The sequence below is a fragment of the Aedes albopictus genome, chromosome 3 (genome assembly GCF_035046485.1).
Source record: "Aedes albopictus strain Foshan chromosome 3, AalbF5, whole genome shotgun sequence".
NCBI classification, from domain to species: Eukaryota; Metazoa; Arthropoda; class Insecta; order Diptera; family Culicidae; genus Aedes; species Aedes albopictus.
This window is the reverse complement of record NC_085138.1, coordinates 138,865,543-138,884,714: the sequence shown is the minus strand read 5'-3', so window position 1 is coordinate 138,884,714 and position 19,172 is coordinate 138,865,543. Positions and strand designations below refer to the sequence as shown.

General features: G+C 42.6%; 1 protein-coding gene across 1 annotated transcript; it reads right to left on the bottom strand.

The window, feature by feature from the left end:
• Positions 1-4,903: 4,903 nt before the first annotated feature.
• LOC109407087 (uncharacterized) lies at positions 4,904-18,103 on the bottom strand. Its single transcript, XM_062857004.1, has 3 exons — positions 17,975-18,103; positions 16,808-17,914; positions 4,904-7,744 (listed from the first exon to the last, which is right to left on the bottom strand). The coding sequence occupies exons 1-2, from the start codon at positions 17,992-17,994 to the stop codon at positions 16,813-16,815; spliced, it is 1,122 nt and encodes a 373-aa protein (XP_062712988.1). The 5' UTR covers positions 17,995-18,103; the 3' UTR covers positions 4,904-7,744; positions 16,808-16,812.
• Between the last annotated feature and the right edge of the window lie 1,069 nt (positions 18,104-19,172).

Below are 19,172 nucleotides of genomic sequence, written 5' to 3'. Positions count from 1 at the left end.
ATGATGACAAGGACGCATTTTACGCGCAGCTCGAACGCGAGTACGACCGCTGCCCAAGCCACGACGTCAAGATCATCATAGGAGATTTGAACGCTCAGGTAGGCCAGGAGGAGGAATTCAGACCGACGATTGGTAAGTTTAGCGCCCACCAGCAAACGAACGAAAACGGCCTACGACTCATTGATTTCGCCGCCTCCAAAAATATGGCCATACGTAGCACCTTTTTCCAACACAGCCTCCCATATCGTTACACCTGGAGATCACCACAGCAGACGGAATCTCAAATCGACCACGTTCTGATTGACGGACGGCACTTCTCGGACATTATCGACGTCAGGACCTATCGTGGCGCCAACATCGACTCCGACCACTATCTGGTGATGGTCAAACTGCGCCCAAAACTCTCCGTCATCAACAATGTACGGTACCGGCGACCGCCACGGTACAACCTAGAGCGACTGAAGCAACCGGATGTCGCCTCAGCATACGCGCAGAATCTCGAAGCCGCGTTGCCAGACGAGGGCGAGCTCGATGAGGCCCCTCTAGAGGACTGCTGGAGTACAGTGAAAGCAGCCATCAACGACGCAGCCGAGAGCACCATCGGGTACGTGGAACGGAATCGACGTAACGAATGGTTCGACGAAGAGTGCAGAACGGTTTTGGAGGAGAAGAACGCAGCGAGGGCGGTAATGCTGCAGCAAGGGACTCGACAGAACGTTGAACGTTACAAACAGAAGCGGAAACAGCAGTCCCGCCTCTTTCGGGAGAAAAAGCGCCGCCTGGAAGAAGCGGAGTGTGAAGAAATGGAACTGCTGTGCCGTTCCCAAGAAACACGGAAGTTCTATCAGAAGCTCAACGCATCCCGCAACGGCTTCGTGCCGCGAGCCGAAATATGCAGGGATAAAGACGGAGGCCTCTTGACGGATGGACGTGAGGTGATCGAAAGGTGGAAGCAGCACTTCGATCAGCACCTGAACGGCGTGGAGAACGTAGGCACGGGAGCCCACGGCAACGGAAGGAACGACGACGCCAGTGCAGCGGAGGACGGAAATGAACCAACTCCCACGCTGAGGGAAGTTAAGGATGCCATTCACCAGCTCAAAACCAACAAAGCAGCTGGTAAGGATGGTATCGCAGCTGAACTCATCAAGATGGGCCCAGAAAAGTTGGCCACCTGTCTGCATCGGCTGATAGTCAGGATCTGGGAAACCGAACAGCTACCGGAGGAGTGGAAGGAAGGGGTAATCTGCCCCATTCACAAGAAAGGCGACCATTTGGAATGTGAGAACTTCAGGGCGATCACTATTTTGAATGCTGCCTACAAAGTGCTATCCCAGATCATCTTCCGTCGTCTGTCACCTAAAACAAATGAGTTCGTGGGAAGTTACCAAGCCGGCTTCATCGACGGCCGGTCGACAACGGACCAGATCTTTACCGTACGGCAAATCCTCCAGAAATGCCGTGAATACCAGGTCCCAACGCACCACCTGTTCATCGACTTCAAAGCGGCATACGATAGTATCGACCGCGCAGAGCTATGGAGAATCATGGACGAAAACGGCTTTTCTGGGAAGCTGACTAGACTGATTAAAGCAACGATGGACGGTGTGCAAAACTGCGTAAGGGTTTCGGGTGAACTATCCAGTTCATTCGTATCTCGCCGGGGACTGCGACAAGGTGACGGACTCTCATGTCTACTCTTCAACATCGCGCTGGAAGGTGTGATGCGACGAGCCGGGCTCAACAGCCGGGGAACGATTTTCACAAAATCCGGTCAATTTGTGTGCTTTGCGGACGACATGGACATTATCGCTAGAACATTTGGAACGGTGGCAGAACTGTACACCCGCCTGAAACGCGAAGCAGCAAAGGTCGGACTGGTGGTGAATGCCTCAAAAACAAAGTACATGCTGGTAGGTGGAACCGAAAACGACCGGATCCGTCTGGGTAGTAATGTTACGATAGACGGGGATACTTTCGAGGTGGTGGAGGAATTCGTCTACCTCGGATCCTTACTGACGGCTGACAACAACGTGAGCCGAGAAATTCGGAGGCGCATCATCAGCGGAAGTCGGGCCTACTACGGGCTCCAGAAGAAACTGCGGTCGAAAAAGATTCACCCACGCACCAAATGCACCATGTACAAAACGCTGATAAGACCGGTGATCCTCTACGGGCACGAGACATGGACCATGCTCGAGGAGGACCTGCAAGCACTCGGAGTTTTCGAGCGACGCGTGCTAAGAACGATCTTCGGCGGTGTGCAGGAGAACGGTGTGTGGCGGAGAAGGATGAACCACGAGCTCGCTGCACTTTACGGCGAACCCAGCATCCAGAAGGTGGCCAAAGCCGGAAGGATACGTTGGGCAGGGCATGTTGCAAGAATGCCGGACAACAACCCTGCAAAGCTGGTGTTTGCAACGGATCCGGTTGGCACAAGAAGGCGTGGAGCGCAGAGAGCACGATGGGCGGACCAGGTGGAGCGTGATTTGGCGAGCATTGGGCGCGACCGAGGATGGAGAGCGGCAGCCACAAACCGAGTATTGTGGCGTACTATTGTTGATTATGTCTTGTCTTAATGATGTTGAACAAATAAATGTATGTATGTAAAAGGAATTCTCAAGAAAAGGTAGGACTGTGAAAGAATTTGTGAAGTGGTGCAGGAAGAGAGACGGTGACATTTAGGTGTACTAATCCCGGAAATAGGTCCACTTCTGGGCCTTTTCTTTTCTACCTTCGGTGTAAAACCCGGAGGGCTCTATTTCGTGTTCTCGCAGGACCGTCCACGTACATCAGGTCGCTTTACGTTGGTTCGTCGGTCACGACCCACGCTAAGCCGTCGCCATCTTGAAAGCCACGGACAAAAGGAATCCAACAATAGCCTATTCACTGTGACGCCGGGTGGAACAATAGACCATCCCCGACTACGCCATTTTGGGGATTGGCTGCCCACCTACCCTACTGGAGTCAAGAAGCTCGTCGTAGTGTCCCATCACACCCCGGCGGCCACCTCGAATTGCCGATTGCCCTGCCAACCCCGAAGAAAGTTGACCGCTATCGACCGAGTAAAGGTCATACGGTTGAAGGACCGTTAGAAGCCCCCCACAATACCGGCCGAGGGCCCTCCGATGCATGCATGCCACCGTGAACCACCAAGCTAGCCACCGATCCGCACCACCGCTGTCCACGCCACCACCTTCTGCACCACCGCTGTCCACGCCACCACCGTCTGCACCACCGCCGTCCACCGTTCCGATGTAAAAGCGCAAGTACACCTTATTACTAATGTCACCTTTCTCTCATTAGGGTCCCAATATGGGCCGAATAAATGTAGATGTAAGATTGTAAAATTGGTGGTTGATTTCTACTAGAAAACCCCGCATTTAACATATATACGCCCTTTTTGAATATTGATCGTTTCCCGTGCCTAAAAAAGGGGCTTTCATACCTCGATCTGGGTAGTCCGCTGGTTGAAATACGATTTTACCTTGTTTTGATTAACTTTGATCGCATAACGTTGTTGGTTTCTGTGTGGTATATATCTGACAATGAGCATCTCTCAGTGTGTTAAGAGTCTTATCCCTCAATATGTCAACAGACAATTGATAACGCACGCACATTGCCCACCCGGGGTAACGCCTACGCTATCGAGTGACAGCTGCTGACGAGATCATAGCAAGCCGCGACTCTTCCTCTTTCTTCGGTCAGCATTCGACCACGTCGGACGCACAGTGTGTTGGGTCGCTGCGCTGAGCAACTCTCATCGAGAACCATCAGCTAAATTCCCACAATGGCTATCCTGCCAGGTTTTATTGCGTTTTTATTTGCAATAAATCTCAAATAAAGATGAGAATCGCTCAGCCAGGGAAGTTAAACCAAAAGTGAATATATTTGGAAAGTGCAGTGTTGTGCTGAAGCGGCAGGTATGAGTTTTCTTTTTTCGTTTAATGATGTGCGGAGTGTCGTGTCATTTGCCGAATGGAGGTTTTTTTAAGATAGAAAAATATAGAAGACGCGTTCCGAGGACCACCTGAATGGCCTGATTTTCTTTGTATGTCAGAAGACGTGTCTCGAAGACCGTCGGATTCGTTGTGTTCGATTTTCGGAATCGAAAGACGCGCCTCGAAGGCCGTCGAGAAATGAAAAAGACGCGCCTCGAAGGCCGTCTAGAAATGGACAAGGTAGACGCGCCTCGAAGGCCGTCGAGGAAAGAAAAAGAAAGACGCGCCTGGAAGGCCGTCGAGAAATGGAAAAGACGTGCCTCGAAGGCCGTCTAGGAAAGGAAAAAAAGACGCGCCTTGAAGGCCGTCTAGAATTGGACAAGGTGAACGCGCCTAGAAGGCCGTCGAGGTAAGAAAAAGAAAGACGCGCCTGGAAGGCCGTCGAGAAATGTAAAAAGGGACGCGCCTCGAAGGCCGTCGTGAAACGCAAAAAAGACGCGCCTCGAAGGCCGTCGAGAAAAGAAAAAGAAAGACGCGCCTCGAAGGCCGCCGGAAAAAGGGACGCGCCTGGAAGGCCGTCGAGGAATAGAAAAGACGTGCCTCGAAGGCCGTCTAGGAAAGGAAAGGAGTGACGCGCCTCGAAGGCCGACGAGAATTGAAAAGAAAAACGAGCCTCGAAGCCTCGTCTACGAAAGGAAAAGAGTGATGCCATCGAGAAATGCAAAAAAAAAACGCGCCTGGAAGGCCGTCAAGAAATGAAAAAAAAAGACGCGCCTCGAAGGCCGCGTCCAGAAATGAAATAAAAAATAATTCGAATAGAATGGAATGAAGGAATGAAACAAAGATAATTGAAAACAAAGACGAGTCTCGAAGGTGCCGCAAAAAAAAGGAAAAGAGAGACGCGCCGAGAAATCCAAAACAAAAAAAAAGGTTCGAAAAGGTTCGAAAAGGAAAGAGGGACGTGCCTCGATAGCTGTCGATTTGATTTGGTAGATCAAAATAGAGAATGAGGGACGCGTTTCGAAAAACGTCGTACTTTAATAAAATAATTATTGGAAATACAACGAAGATTGTTTTATTCAGATAAGATAGTTCTGGTTTTTTAAATAAAGAGGCAAAAAAAGGACAAATATTCGGTAGATAAAAATATTCATTAAAATGTAGACTATGGATCGTGCTCGATTCTCAAAACCGTTTGAGAGTGCATTCTGACCATGTTCAAACTAACAGTTTATTTTTATTTTTCGGGAATTAAATTCCTGAAGTACTTGTGTACGAGAGGAAATGAGCCAATAAGTCGTTTTTTGAAACCGCGTTTGGACTGAACTTAACAGGAGTGACACTATTTGCCATCGCTCTGTTAGTAAGATGCGAATAATCGAGTCCATACTATATTATGAGCTTGTAACTTAGTCATACGCGCAAACTAAACATAGAGTTGGATGTATTATAAAACTGGTTGATTCGTATTTGCATAGTTGGTAGCTGTGTTGCGAAAAATTGTCAAAGCTCAATCCCGATGAAAATAGGAAAATAATGGTTGCTTCAATCAATTTCGTAGCTTTTAAAAGCTATCGATTTCTAATGTTTTCTGCATTTCTAATGGAAGAAAATGCATTGGTGTATGAAGGAATAAATACGTTAATTGATTGCAAAAGAACGATTACGTATGAAATTGATGTGTATGAAAAAAAGGGGTATTGAAGTATGACGGCGCTTACAATTGTAGACTTAAAATGGTTCGCAAACCCCACAGATTTATTCCCATCTTTGGGTTTCCACGCCGAAGGCAGATCCATTGGCAAAGAAATAACTTTTACAGCGGTCACCAGACCGTTGGCTACTCTGATATTATCCGGCGACTACCCATTAGTTGTGTGAGTGGATTGATGTCATGCAAATAGTTTATTTGCTATGTGTTATAAGTTATTGTATTATAAGAAATCTTGCTGTGTTGGTGTGGAATTCAGTAATGTGCTGTATCGCGTAAGCCTTCGCTTGAATTAAACGTCATGAAATTCAGCGACGCAATGCAAATTTTCAGTGAAAAGGGCAGTTAGTCCCTCGTGTAGGCCCTACATTTCTGGCGTTCAATTCCAATAGGTCGAATCTACATAGGAATTTCAGCAAACTTAGGACCTTTTCAAATCGAACGCCTGATTTGTTGAATCCCTTGGTAAGAGATTTTTTTTTCTTTTTTGTTGAGGGAAGAAGGGAAATGTGTGGTATATATCTGACAATGAGCATCTCTCAGTGTGTTAAGAGTCTTATCCCTCAATATGTCAACAGACAATTGATAACGCACGCACATTGCCCACCCGGGGTAACGCCTACGCTATCGAGTGACAGCTGCTGACGAGATCATAGCAAGCCGCGACTCTTCCTCTTTCTTCGGTCAGCATTCGACCACGTCGGACGCACAGTGTGTTGGGTCGCTGCGCTGAGCAACTCTCATCGAGAACCATCAGCTAAATTCCCACAGTTTCCTCCCCCTCATACGGATTTGACAGCTGACCACTAAAATCCTGCTCCTGCTAAAGGTGAGTGACCAGTCGTGCTTATGTAACGGTGCTATTAGAAATAAGCGACCCCGTGCTCGAATACTTCCCACCCACTATTTTCCCGCTGAGCAGCCGAGGGGCTACAAGTGAAGCAGTTGAAAGCCTTTGAAGCTTGTTCAACTTGTTTGCGTAGGATTTTGTTTGGTTTTTTTCCTCCAAACAATAGAATCATAAGTAATAATAGGTTTAACGATGGCCGTATAAATCCATAGAATCATTTTTGGTTTTAAGCCCCAATTCTTTCCAAAAGTTCTTTTGCAGCCCCAGAAAGCATTTCTTGCTTTTTCTATCTGTTGTTCAACATGTTTGTTCCAACACAGCTTGCTATCTAGCATGACTCCTAAAAATTTAACATTCAAAGATAAAAACATCTGAGCATCACCAAATGTCATAACTGAAATAGTGATTTTGCGTCTTCTGGTACAGGGTTAATATTCAACCCTTCATTTTTACACCAGCTTAAAGTGAAATTTAACACTGTTTGCATACGATCAGAGATAATCTTATCGTATTTTCCGCGGACAATAATGACAATGTCATCCGCAAAGCCAATCCCAGCCAACAAATTGATTCACTTAACTTTGCTACAACTGTGCTAAGTGGATTCTTATCCGTCCAAAACACATTGTATAAGATGCACCGAATATGCTCTATTCGCACACATTTGGAGGCCATATACGTACATTTTGAGAAAACCACTTTGAGTTATACAATTTCAGACGAATTCATTTGGCATGCAATTTTTTATAACTTTGCTAGGCAATATATACGATTTTATATTCACATGTTCAAATATAAAAGAAAAGAAATATACAAGCCTAGATTTTCCAACCTGCAGCTCATTAATGAGATACCCTACCACTGAGTCAATCACTGACTGTTGCAGAACGTGAAATTTAAGCAAATATAAATAACTAGAATGCTGGTCTGTGGCCGTTCAGTATTGGGTGACAAAATTGTGCACTCTTTTTTTGTATTTTATGTACAAATATGATTCTTATTCAACATAGTTAGTACGGGACGGAGCCAGGATACTCGTGGCAGCTCGAGATTAGTGGGTCACATATGCTTTTAGGATGGGCGTGGTAAGGACTGGGGTAAGGGTTCTCTGAAGCTCATCCGGAAGGTATAACGTAATGGCGTGTTCGTTGTCTTCATAGTGGTTCAGCACCAGATTGTAGCGGGCTTTTCATCTGCCGGATGGCCAGGAACAACACAAAGACGAAAACAGAGAGAAAAAAACTGGGGGAGAAAACACAAGAGAATTAAACCTTTATACAAGACAAACGAGGAAAGTCGTAAATGCATAGCATATAAGTGACATCGCGAGTGCCCAACACATCTCTCACAAGAACAAAGGGTTGTCTACCTCGGGCCTCAAGGGTATCCAAAAGTAGCGCTCTGGAGGCGTCATTATCCGGGCATTGCCAAACTACGTGGTCGATGTCATCATAACCGGAACCGCACTTAGTACAAACATTGCTCAACGCGATGTTAATCCTGTGTAAATGCGCATCTAGCGAGTAATGGTTGGACAGCAGCCTTGACATTACGCGAATGAAATTTCGATTTACATCCAAACCATGCCACCACGCTCACAAGGAAACATTAGGAATAATGGAATGTAACCACCGTCCCAGCTGGCCATCTCGCCAATCATTTTGCCAACTTTGAAGAGACCTCTGGCGAACAAAATGGAAAAATTCATCATATGAAATTCTTCTATCATAGATCTCATCTTCCTGTGCGCCCATCTTTGCGATAGAGTCCGCCTTCTCATTGCCATAAATTGAGCAATGCGAGGGGACCCATACAAAGGTTATCATGTATGATCTTTCGACCAGTGCACCCATCTGCTCCCTTATTTTTGTAAGAAAGTAAGATGGATGTTTTACAGGTTTCATCGACCAGAGTGCCTCAATAGAACTAAGGCTATCCGAGAAGATGAAGAAATGGTCTACGGGCATGTCGGAAATCATCCCCAAAGCGAAGTTGATTGCTGCCAGCTCAGCAACATAAACCGAGCAAGGTTCCTGAAGTTTGCGGAAGGCGGTGGAATTTTCATTGAAAACACCGAAATCAGTGGATCCATTTATGCGAGATCCATCAGTGAAGAATCTCTTACAGGAATTGACATGTTGGTACTTTTCGTTAAAAATGCGAGGAATAGATATACATCGAAGTTGATCTGGAATTCCATGAATAGCTTGTTTCATTGACAGATCGTATTTAACAGAGGAACTGTCATTGGTGAAGTGTACACGAGGTGGATTATGAGAATTGTGCACTCAAACCTAACCAACAAATTGGTTGACTTTACTTTGTCGCAATTCAGTTATTTGGATATTTATTCATACAAAAAGGATTTTTTGAAATGCACATAATTCTTCAATTATCATTTTGAGATCATTTTGATTCTACACGAATTCATTTGGCGTATTATATGATTTCATATATAACTTACTTTGACACTTTATATGATTTCTTGTTCACAAACAATAAAATAACAACAAGTCGTATCAGTCTCTTTGTTAAAAGTGTGAAAGTTTGCCAAAGTATGTGGTGAAAATGCTAAGTTTGAAATAGATTTTAGTGGTTTCGAGGATTTCTTCAATTAGGCTGATACAAATTTAGTTTTGACTTTTTGTCTCCCCCCCCTTCGAAAATTTTTGGCTGGATTTTGCATTTTGAGAGGGCAGATAAAAAATTATTTATCAAAATATCGGGTCATGCTAAAATTTCTTTAACATATCCAATGAGTTTTAAATATTTTTCAGATTAAATGCTTTTTTATTTTTATCCCCCCCCCCCTCCTCAACCAGCCAAAGAGTGGTGGGACAAAAAGTGAAATAAATATTTGTAACGGCCTTATGCCTCCTATTAGCTGTGCGGCAGAAGCTAAATGTATTTATAAACCATTTGCGGAACGACATAAACATTGACCCATCAACGGAGCAGCTGATCCGCGATACGGCTTTCTTGGTACTTGAACTGAGTTGCCCTTGGAGCTGCCAGTAGGACATTGAAGTAGGTGGATGTAATAAAACTCGCCTGTATTTGTACTTATTAGAGTTAAACGATGTGCCTAGCAAATATTTCCAAAAACATTTAATTTTAATCAGCCACTGGCTCTCCAACCAGATTCCCTCACCGTTTAATTTCATTTTTTACAAATATGACCCCTTATGTAATCTCGCATTTAAGATTACAATGAAGTCGCAACAAGAACATTTGAAGTTGTTTAAGACTCCAAGAGTAGACTGGTCCTTGGCTAATAAAATTAGGGCTGGTTGCAGCGCGACCGAAGCTCAGGCTTGTTTCAACGAAATCTCCAACACGAAATACAGAACGTACCTTAAAATTTACACAGATGGATCGAAAGGTGATGGTAAAACAGGATATGGAGTATATTCCGCAACATTTACAGACAAGGGTCGAATTCATGATGAATGTTCAGTATTCTCTGCAGAAATAAGAGCGATATGGTCAGCCATAGAGAAAGCTCCTTCGGCTACTAAAAACGTTATATTTACGGATAGTGCAAGTTCTATAAGAGCATTGGAAGAGGGTTGTTCAAAACATCCTTGGGTTCAACAGTGCGAAGAAAGTTTAAAATCCAAAGATGTTAGGTTGGTATGGGTCCCTGGTCACGCTGGGATACAGGGCAATGAATATGCTGATAAAATAGCAAAAGAGGGTAAAAACAGTGATCTAGCTAATGTGCATCTTCCTGCAAACGATGCAAAAAATGATCAGAAAAATGATTTGGAAAGCTTGGCAACTAGATTGGAACTCATCAAATCCAGGAACACAGTTGAATTATGTAAAGAGGGATGTTTTTAAATGGATAGATCGTAAGGATTGCTACGAGCAAAAAGTATTAAGCAGAATCAGGATCTGACATACACGTTTAACCCATGATTTTCTGTTAACTCCTTATGCGGACTCCCCTGTATGTTCAAGCTGTAAATGCAAACTAACCATCGAACACTTACTTATTGATTGTACTAAATTCAAAAGAATCAGAAAAACAATTGGCATTTCCGGTACGCTAGAAAGCATCTTAGAAAATAGTAAAGAAAAAGAAAACAAAGTTATAAAGTTTGTAAAAGAAATAGACCTGTATAAAACATTGTGACACTATGTAAAACATGTAAATATTATGATTATGATTAAATAAGCCAGACGCGAATGACCCCTGTGGTTAAAACGTCTATAATAGAAAAAAAAACCACATTAATCCACCTAGTGGTGATAGTGCCTTTCTCGTCGAACATGTACTCATGATCTTTCCTTGGTCAGGATACGACTGGGATAGTTTTGCTTCAGAATGTTGGCTTTGCAGTCTTTTGGAGAAATCGAAAACACTAGTTTATGATTTTTTTTCCGACATTTCGGTCCGTATGGGGCTTTTTCAGGGGTTCAATCGGTCAAGGTTTCCTTGTCAAGATGGCTTTGCTAAACTCAAGAATGTCATACGGAAGTTTTGGTATATATTGAGTCTGTTCGGTTTGAAACCGTCGTGATGCGGACAATTTACTACCTATCGGGTGGTCTACAATTCGGTCCCTGTTTATGGAATCTTCCACTATTGCTTTGTTTAGAAAATTTCTGTGCATGGGGCATCATTCCGAAGCATGGTCTTTCCGTCGACGTAATCCGAACTGTTCCTAAATTCTGAGAATACTTTATTTAGTAGACCAATAATTTTAATAAAATTGGGAAACTAATTAATGGAACATATTCCGACGTTATGTTGAACGTATAGACAGAGCTGGAAAATATCAGAATTTTCAGTTGACTGCATGAACACCTTCACTATCACTGAAGGCCGAGCAACATCAAGACGATAATTACAAGCTAGGATATAACTTTTTTCACAATCACAGATGACTTTACGGTCTTCGACAAAGTTTTTTCTTCACACTTTAGGCTATATTTTATTATCATAGGTTACAAGATTCATGTAATATTTGACAAAAAATGCAAGAAATAAACCATAAACAATTTCCCAATAGTTTTAGACGCAAAAGAGGATTGAAAAAACTTTGTCCGAGGTTGATGCGATAATTTTCATTTTTTTATATAATGTTGATCCATCCTACTGTATATTTTTACACCTCAGGAATCTGAAATGATGTGATTTGTTGAGATTGCTTTAGTACAGACAAACAGACATATGATTTGGAACATATTGCTGTTATATTCATCGTCACGAAAAAATAATCGCCAAATGCTAATCAGGTTGCATTTCACAACCCGTTGCTGGCTTGATGACGGTAGTGAGGAAACGTCAATCGAACAAAAACGATTTCACGCGTAACTTTACCAAACACCGAATCTAACAAAATCCACGAACGAAGACGATCGAAGGGGTAGTTCGCTGTTCTCATAGCAACTAATACATTGAGCATTTCAGAAACGTGAAAAATCCGGGCATTTTTTCACAAATCATGCCTAAAGGTGAGTGATACAAGTAATCCTTAACGAAATTCAGCTCCTCGTGTGAAATTTTTTTTTTGTTTACATAGAGTAATGCGGGGCAAAAGTTCGCAGTGAGTCTTTCTCTGCGCACGAGTTAAAAACCCAGGCAAACTTGTATGGATTCGACACATTGTCAGGCCAGATACTCGTCAATAAAAGCTGGAACGATTTCGATAACTAGTGGCAGAGTTATGTAAACAAATGTGTTTCTAGCTGTTTTGATGAAAGTTTTGGGCTTTTTGTAATAATAATTTGTAATGATCGAAAGAAGAAGATTTACTAAAACTCTTGATGTCGGAGAATCGTCATTCCATAGTAATTCGAGAGGTACACTCGAATAAACAAAAAGATTCTAGTGTTTCTTGTAGGAAGGAACATTGTTAAAGCCTCGACAGTGAGGCAAAAGTTCGCAGTAGCTGTGGGGCAAAAGTTCACACTATATTTCTGAATCTAGTGCATCAATATAGTTACAAAACATTTAAAACAATGACGATTTCGTATAGAAACTAATATTATGTATAATATGTGTAGTATGCATCTTTAAATCGATCTGAAAAAGGATTTGAACTTATTTTTGGAAGAAAATCGATTATAAGGCTATCAGTGTGTTCGCCTTTTAAAAATGAAAAATGGCTGAAAAACATTTTGGAACATTTTTTCGCCATATTAATGTCAACCTTTGAAAGTTTTTGGGAATATTATGTTGTTCTTCTTTTTTTTGGGGGTCTTTCATAGCTTAGTTTGTAAATTCATACTTATAATTCTTCACCATACTGACGAAGGTTAGATTAAAATTACAGTCCCGTTCAAAAGTTGTGCAGCATATTTGTTTTTTTTTTTCAAGTATTTTGTGTAACACTTACAACTGTAATTACTTCACAATGTATTTTGACAACTTCAGTAACGCTCTTTGTTATAAGTATTGGATTGGAAGTGTTCATAAAACACACTATATACTAAAGCTGAGTACCAGGCCGTGTTCCAATTGGCATGTAATGTCATGAATTGAAAGAAACACATTTCGTGCATGGAGTGAAATGGTGAACATGAATTTACATGAAATAAATGAACTTCAAACTTTGGGGCAAAAGTTCGCATTTGAGTACTTGAATTAAAATTTTTATTACTAGAACTACCAAAGGAACGTGAAAATAACTGGTTCTACGTTTCGAAGGTAACATGACAGGGATTCGTTTAACGAGAAACAACGATATTATTTTCTTTTTGTTTAATAGTTATTTGATAAAGACTGTTAGGTGCGAACTTTTGCCCCGCATTACTCTATGTTACATACGGTGTTTGGTAAAGTTAGGCTTAATTTATTTATATTTGATTCAATCGTTGAAAAAAGCACGATGGTTAGTGAGTAGAGTGAGACGTCTGTATATATGTGGTCTTAGTTTAGTCAAGATGATGTACTCTTACACATATTTATCGCTTGCATTGACTTTGTTCACCTTTATAGTTCCTGTGAAACACCCAATGCTGGTTCTGCATCACTATCGGTAGCGTCTAATGTGGTCTGAGCCTATTTTCTTGCCAATCCTCAGGTTAGGGAACGTCCATAAATTACGTCACGCTTTGAGGGGGGGGGGGTGTTCGGCAAAGTGTGACGACCCATACTAAAATTTTTGAGGCCTCATACAAAAAGTGTGAGTGACATAGGGAGAAGGGGGGTTGAAAATTGTCAAAATTTGTGTGACGTAATTTATGGACGTTCCCTTATTTAAAAAAAACCGCGGTTTGATGTGTCGCATGCATGGTTTTGGTTAACTTTTGTATTTGGCCACATTTGGTAGGATACCCGAGAAGCCCAATCCTGAACACTACCGGTATTTTTGAATGCGGTCTGAGTCAATTTTCTTGTTAATAATTTATCGGGTTATCTAAAAAGTCAAGATTTGTTGTATAGCATGCATGGGTTAGGATCACTTTTTCATTTAACCACTTCCAGCGGGACACCCGGAACCGATTCCGGGACAATACCGATTATCCCTTATATGGTTTGAAACTAGTTTCTTGCTAACTGCTCATCAGGCTTCCTAAAAAGCCATGAATTGATGCGTCTAATGGATGGGTTTGGTTCATTTGTGCATTTGACCATTTCTGGTGTAACAACTGAAACGGTTCTGGAACACTACCGATATTGTCTAATGTGGTCTAAGCCTATTTTCTTGCTAACCGTTCATCAAGTTATCTGAAAAGCCACTATCTGATGTGTCACATGCATGTGTTTGGTGCCTTTTGGCATTTGGCCACTTCCGGCGGGACACCCTAGATCGGATCCGGAACACTATCGGTAGTCTTTAAAGAGATCTTAGTTGTGGTCTGAGCTTATTTTCTTGCTAATCGTTCATCAAATAATTTAAATATCCGCTGTTTAATGTGCCGCAGGCATGAGTTTGGTTCTCTTCCACATTTGACCACATCCGGCGAGACACCTGGAACCGGTTCCGGAACACTATCGGTTGATCCAAATATGGTCTGAACCTATTTTCTTGCTAAAGGTTTATCAGGTTGCCTAAAGAGCCGTGATTTGATGCGTCGCATGTGAGGGTTTGTTTAACTTTTATACTCGGCTACTTCCGGCAGGACATCTGGAACGGGTTCTGTAACACTACCGGTTCAAATATGGTCTGAGAATGTTTTCCTGCCTACTGTTCATCAGGTTATCGAAAAAGCCGCTGTTTGATGTGTCGCATGCATGGGTTTGGTTCATTTTCATATTTGGCCACTTCCGGCGGAACACCAGGAACCGGTTCCGGAACACTAACGGTTCAGATATGGTCTGACAATGTTTTTCTACCTACTGTTCATCAGGTTATCGAAAAAGCCGCTATTTGATGTGTCGCATGCATGGGTTTGGTTCACTTTCATATTTGGCCACTTCCGGCGGAACACCAGGAACCGGTTCCGGAACACAACTGGTTCAGATATGGTCTGACAATGTTTTCCTGCCTACTGTTCATCAGGTCATCGAAAAAGCCACTGTTTGATGTGTCGCATGCATAGGTTTAAATCACTTTCATATTTGGCCACTTCCGGCGGAACACCCGGAACCGGTTCCGGAACACTACCAGTTCAGATATGGTCTGAGACTATTTTCCTGCTTACCTTTCATCAAGTTATTCAAAATGCCGTGGTTTGATGTGTCGCATGCATGGCTTTGTAGCGTTTTTATATCTGGCCCCTTCCTGGGGTACCGATCCGGAACACCTAAATGGCCATAACTCCGGAACGGCTGGACCGATCTGAACCATTTTCAATAGGAAACAATGGGACTGTATGCCGCGTCGAATGAACCATCGGTCGTTGAAATCGGTTGATATTTACTATCTAAAAATGAGGTGACCTTTTTGTACACATACACACACACACGCACATACGCACACACATACATACACACACACATACACACACAGACATCATCTCAACTCGTCGAGCTGAGTCGATTGGTATATAAGACTTTGCCCCTCCGAGGGCTCTATAAAATTTTCGTTTTTGGAGTGAACATATAGCCTTTCGGTACACCTTGGTGTACGAGAAAGGCAAAAAGTTGTTTAAGAATGTGAACTTGAAGTTGTATAATTGTTAACGTAAAGTTGAAATTACTTATGCTGCCAAATGAAATCGGATAAAATTGTGGTGTTCCTATACGATTTCACCCAATCTGTTATTGCACCTTATATAATACTGACTAAATTTGGTAAATAATATAACTTTAGACTAACATCCTTATATGCCTTCTGGTTTGCTGGGATTACTTCGAATCCATGATACTGTAATTTGTCAAGGAGAGAATCAACCATTAGGGCCCAGAGGATCGATATTAATGAGTGAGTGTCATTACTAAGTTGGTGTGACTTCCTGTCTTGTTTGGTAACCAAGTTGCAATTAATTATTCGCAATCTCAGTGACGTCTCATCAGGAGAAACGTAGAATTTAAAAAGGTTTTATGCATGTTCACCACTGCAAACAAAATCATCACTTTCAAACTCCCCAATTATGTTAGTTTTCGTTTGAAGTGAGGAAACTAACACTCCAATTAAGACCACGCGGAATGGCAGGATGTGAAAACTTGTGTCGTGATAGACGAGACGATACAGATATCCAAAGCTAGCAAGGGTAATAATCATTCACGATTCTCACCTCTCGGATGGTTGATTGCTTAGATAACCTACAAATCAATAACAACTCGATAGAAATTTGATCTCTAGTTTGTCCTCCAAGCATTTAAGCTGACCCAACAAGCATCCGAAATCGTAATGTACATAATCCAAGCCCACCGAACGCTCGCAATCGCATAGGGGCCACTTCGAAACAGATACCCTGTGTTTATTTGATTTATGCTTATTGACGTGCTTGCTTGTTCCCGACTATATAGGATCGATGCTGATACAACTGGCTACACAGTGGCACTGCTCCACATTAATTCACGGACAAACAGCATCTGTCTCTAGCGTCGCGTCGAGATGATTGTTAGCGCCGCCACTGACTGAGTAAACGTGTAGTTCGTGTCCGGTATTGCGCTCTGTCTTCGGAAATGAAAGGCAGAGAGTGCAGTCGAATCGTTTCATAAATGGTAGTATAATTTATGGGCTCCTTTTGATTTGGCTGCCACCTCACATCTGCGCTGAAGGTGAACCAATCAAGAACGTGGCGCCACTGCCGTCGTCATCGAGTGCATGAAGAATTGTGATTGAGATGGGGGTGAATCACGATCGGACCGAGAGGGTGAATGGATTGGAGAAACGGTTTCTTTTTCTCACAGTGCACGTTTACTAAACTTTTTTTTTGTATTACATACAAAAAATTACTTACCTATATCAATTATTTTGATTTGCTCTTCCTTTGATCCAAAGTTTAACGTCAGCGTAACTGTTTTTAACCCTTTCTACCGTACTATTCAAGCTCTTTAGTTTCCTCACCAATGCATCACTTCGACCTCGTAAGTCTTCCAACAATGTCGTGTTCGACAGTTCTGCATAGTTTGCAGTAGATACTTCTTCCATTTGTTCCACCATTAATTGAGTTTTGCTTATAGCATCCAGCCCTGACAGGCTTAAGTACTCGAAAAATGAAAACGACTGGCATCCTGGCCTTGCTTCCGTTACGTACGTACTTATATTGCGAACCAACATCGATCCCATTATCACACTCAACCGCTGGCAGTTCCACAGATTGCTGCCCAGAGTCACCCACTGTAGATGGGGAAACGAACGATGCAGTTGCTCCACGTTTAAACTTTTTAGAAAATTCAAATGCAGGGTAAGAATCCTTAAGCTGGGTGAGTGCCACAAGCTGCTATCCAACTGCACCAGGAAATTTCTTCGCAAATCGAGCTCTACCAATTTTGGAAGTTCCAGAGGCCTCGTCGCCGGTTCTAAAAAGTAAATCCTGTTTCCACTCAGCTTGATCACTTCCACTTCAGTCAAATTACGAAATGTTTCCATTGTCACTATCTGAATAGGATTTCCTTCAATTCGAAGATACCTTAGCTTCCTGAAAACTTCCACGAATTTCATCGATGTGATTTGAGCAGCCACCACAACCAGTTCCTCCATCGCGTTTTCCGTCAGATAATTGGTAAAAACCATGGCCACGTTGCTGAACATCAATCTCAAGGCTCGCAGCTTCGTCGGAATGGCGAACTTTGGTACCACGCAGTTGTAGAAGCTCACCCTTTCGGCTTCATCCGGCAGCCGACGACCCAAGGTCGGCGAGAAGGACGAGAAGTTCGACTGGAAGAAGTTGATATTCGTCGGAGGGAAGTACACATTCTGCGCATCGATGTCGCTTCGAACTACGATGTTTCTCAGGCTGCAGCTGTCGGATAGGAGAGCTGACTCGCTTGCGGTGCCTTCGAAACAGTTGTAATACCAAGGAGTTACCAAACGAACTGCAACGGATAGGATGACGATCAGTTGTCTGGAAGTGAAATAATTGAATTAAACAAAAATACACTCTACTGAAAATGGGCTTACTTACAATTGAAAAGCGCGATTCATCTTGAAGCGAAGCGAAATTAGTATGAACGTAATCACGTTATCAGCATTTGGTTGCACTGGTGCATTGATTGTAATTTAGCTGTACATACAGTATCAATGTTATGTTCACTGTATACTATAAGCAAAAAGATCATTGAAATGCAATCGATTACTTTTCGCATGGAACACATTGAAAATGAATATTATCACATTAGACTGGACCAAATTTGTATGGTGGGAAATAAAAGTGTACATATCCCACTTTTTCAAGCTGTATTTGAACAATCTCTTAAGTTGTCCGTAAAGATGCGTCCACTCACCTGGCAATCGTTTAACTCATTTGTCTATAACTCGGTTCAAAAGCTTGTTACTTCAATGTGGTGTTCGGCAAACTTGTAGGCTAGAGTTTTTCCTATACAATGATTTACAGCATGAGAACGTTAGTATTACCTACTTATACTAAATGATCGAAAAAATCAATCGTACAGTACATGGTACTAACACTTTTACGCCGTAAATAGAAGGGAGCGTCCATAAATGACGTTACGCAAAAAATGCCCATTTTCAACCCCCTTCCCTCCTATGTCACACTTTTTGTAAGATACTTCTGGAATTTTGTATGGGTTGTTGTCACACTTTACTGGACCCCCCTCCTCCTAAAAGCGTGACGTAGTTTATGGACGTTCCCTAACATATTTTTTTCCGAACATCACATTGTAGTAACATACTTCCGAACTGAGTTATAGACAAATGAGTTAATCGATTGCCAGGTGAGTGATTTTGATAAACAAGGTGCATTTAGCGTCATTTTAGCAAGCGGCACACTACCTGTCATTTCTACATTTTCCCGACAGACGTTTTTTTTTTTAAACAAATGTATTCACATAAAACAAACCTATAGGTGCGTCAATACTATCAAATATCAACTGTGCAGGGTTGTTATTTGGCTTTCTTGCAACATGCCCTGCCCACCGTATCCTTTCGGCTTTGGCCACCTTCTGGACGTTGAGTTCACCGTAGAGTACAGCGTGCTCGTGGTTCATCCGTCTCCGCCACACACACAGTTCTCCTGCATACTGCCGAAGCAAGCTCAGCAAGCGTAGCTAGAAAACTCCGAGTTCCTGCAAGTCCTTCTCGAGCATGGTTCAAGTTTCGTGTCTATAGAGGACCACCGGTTTTATTGGCGTTTTGTACATGGT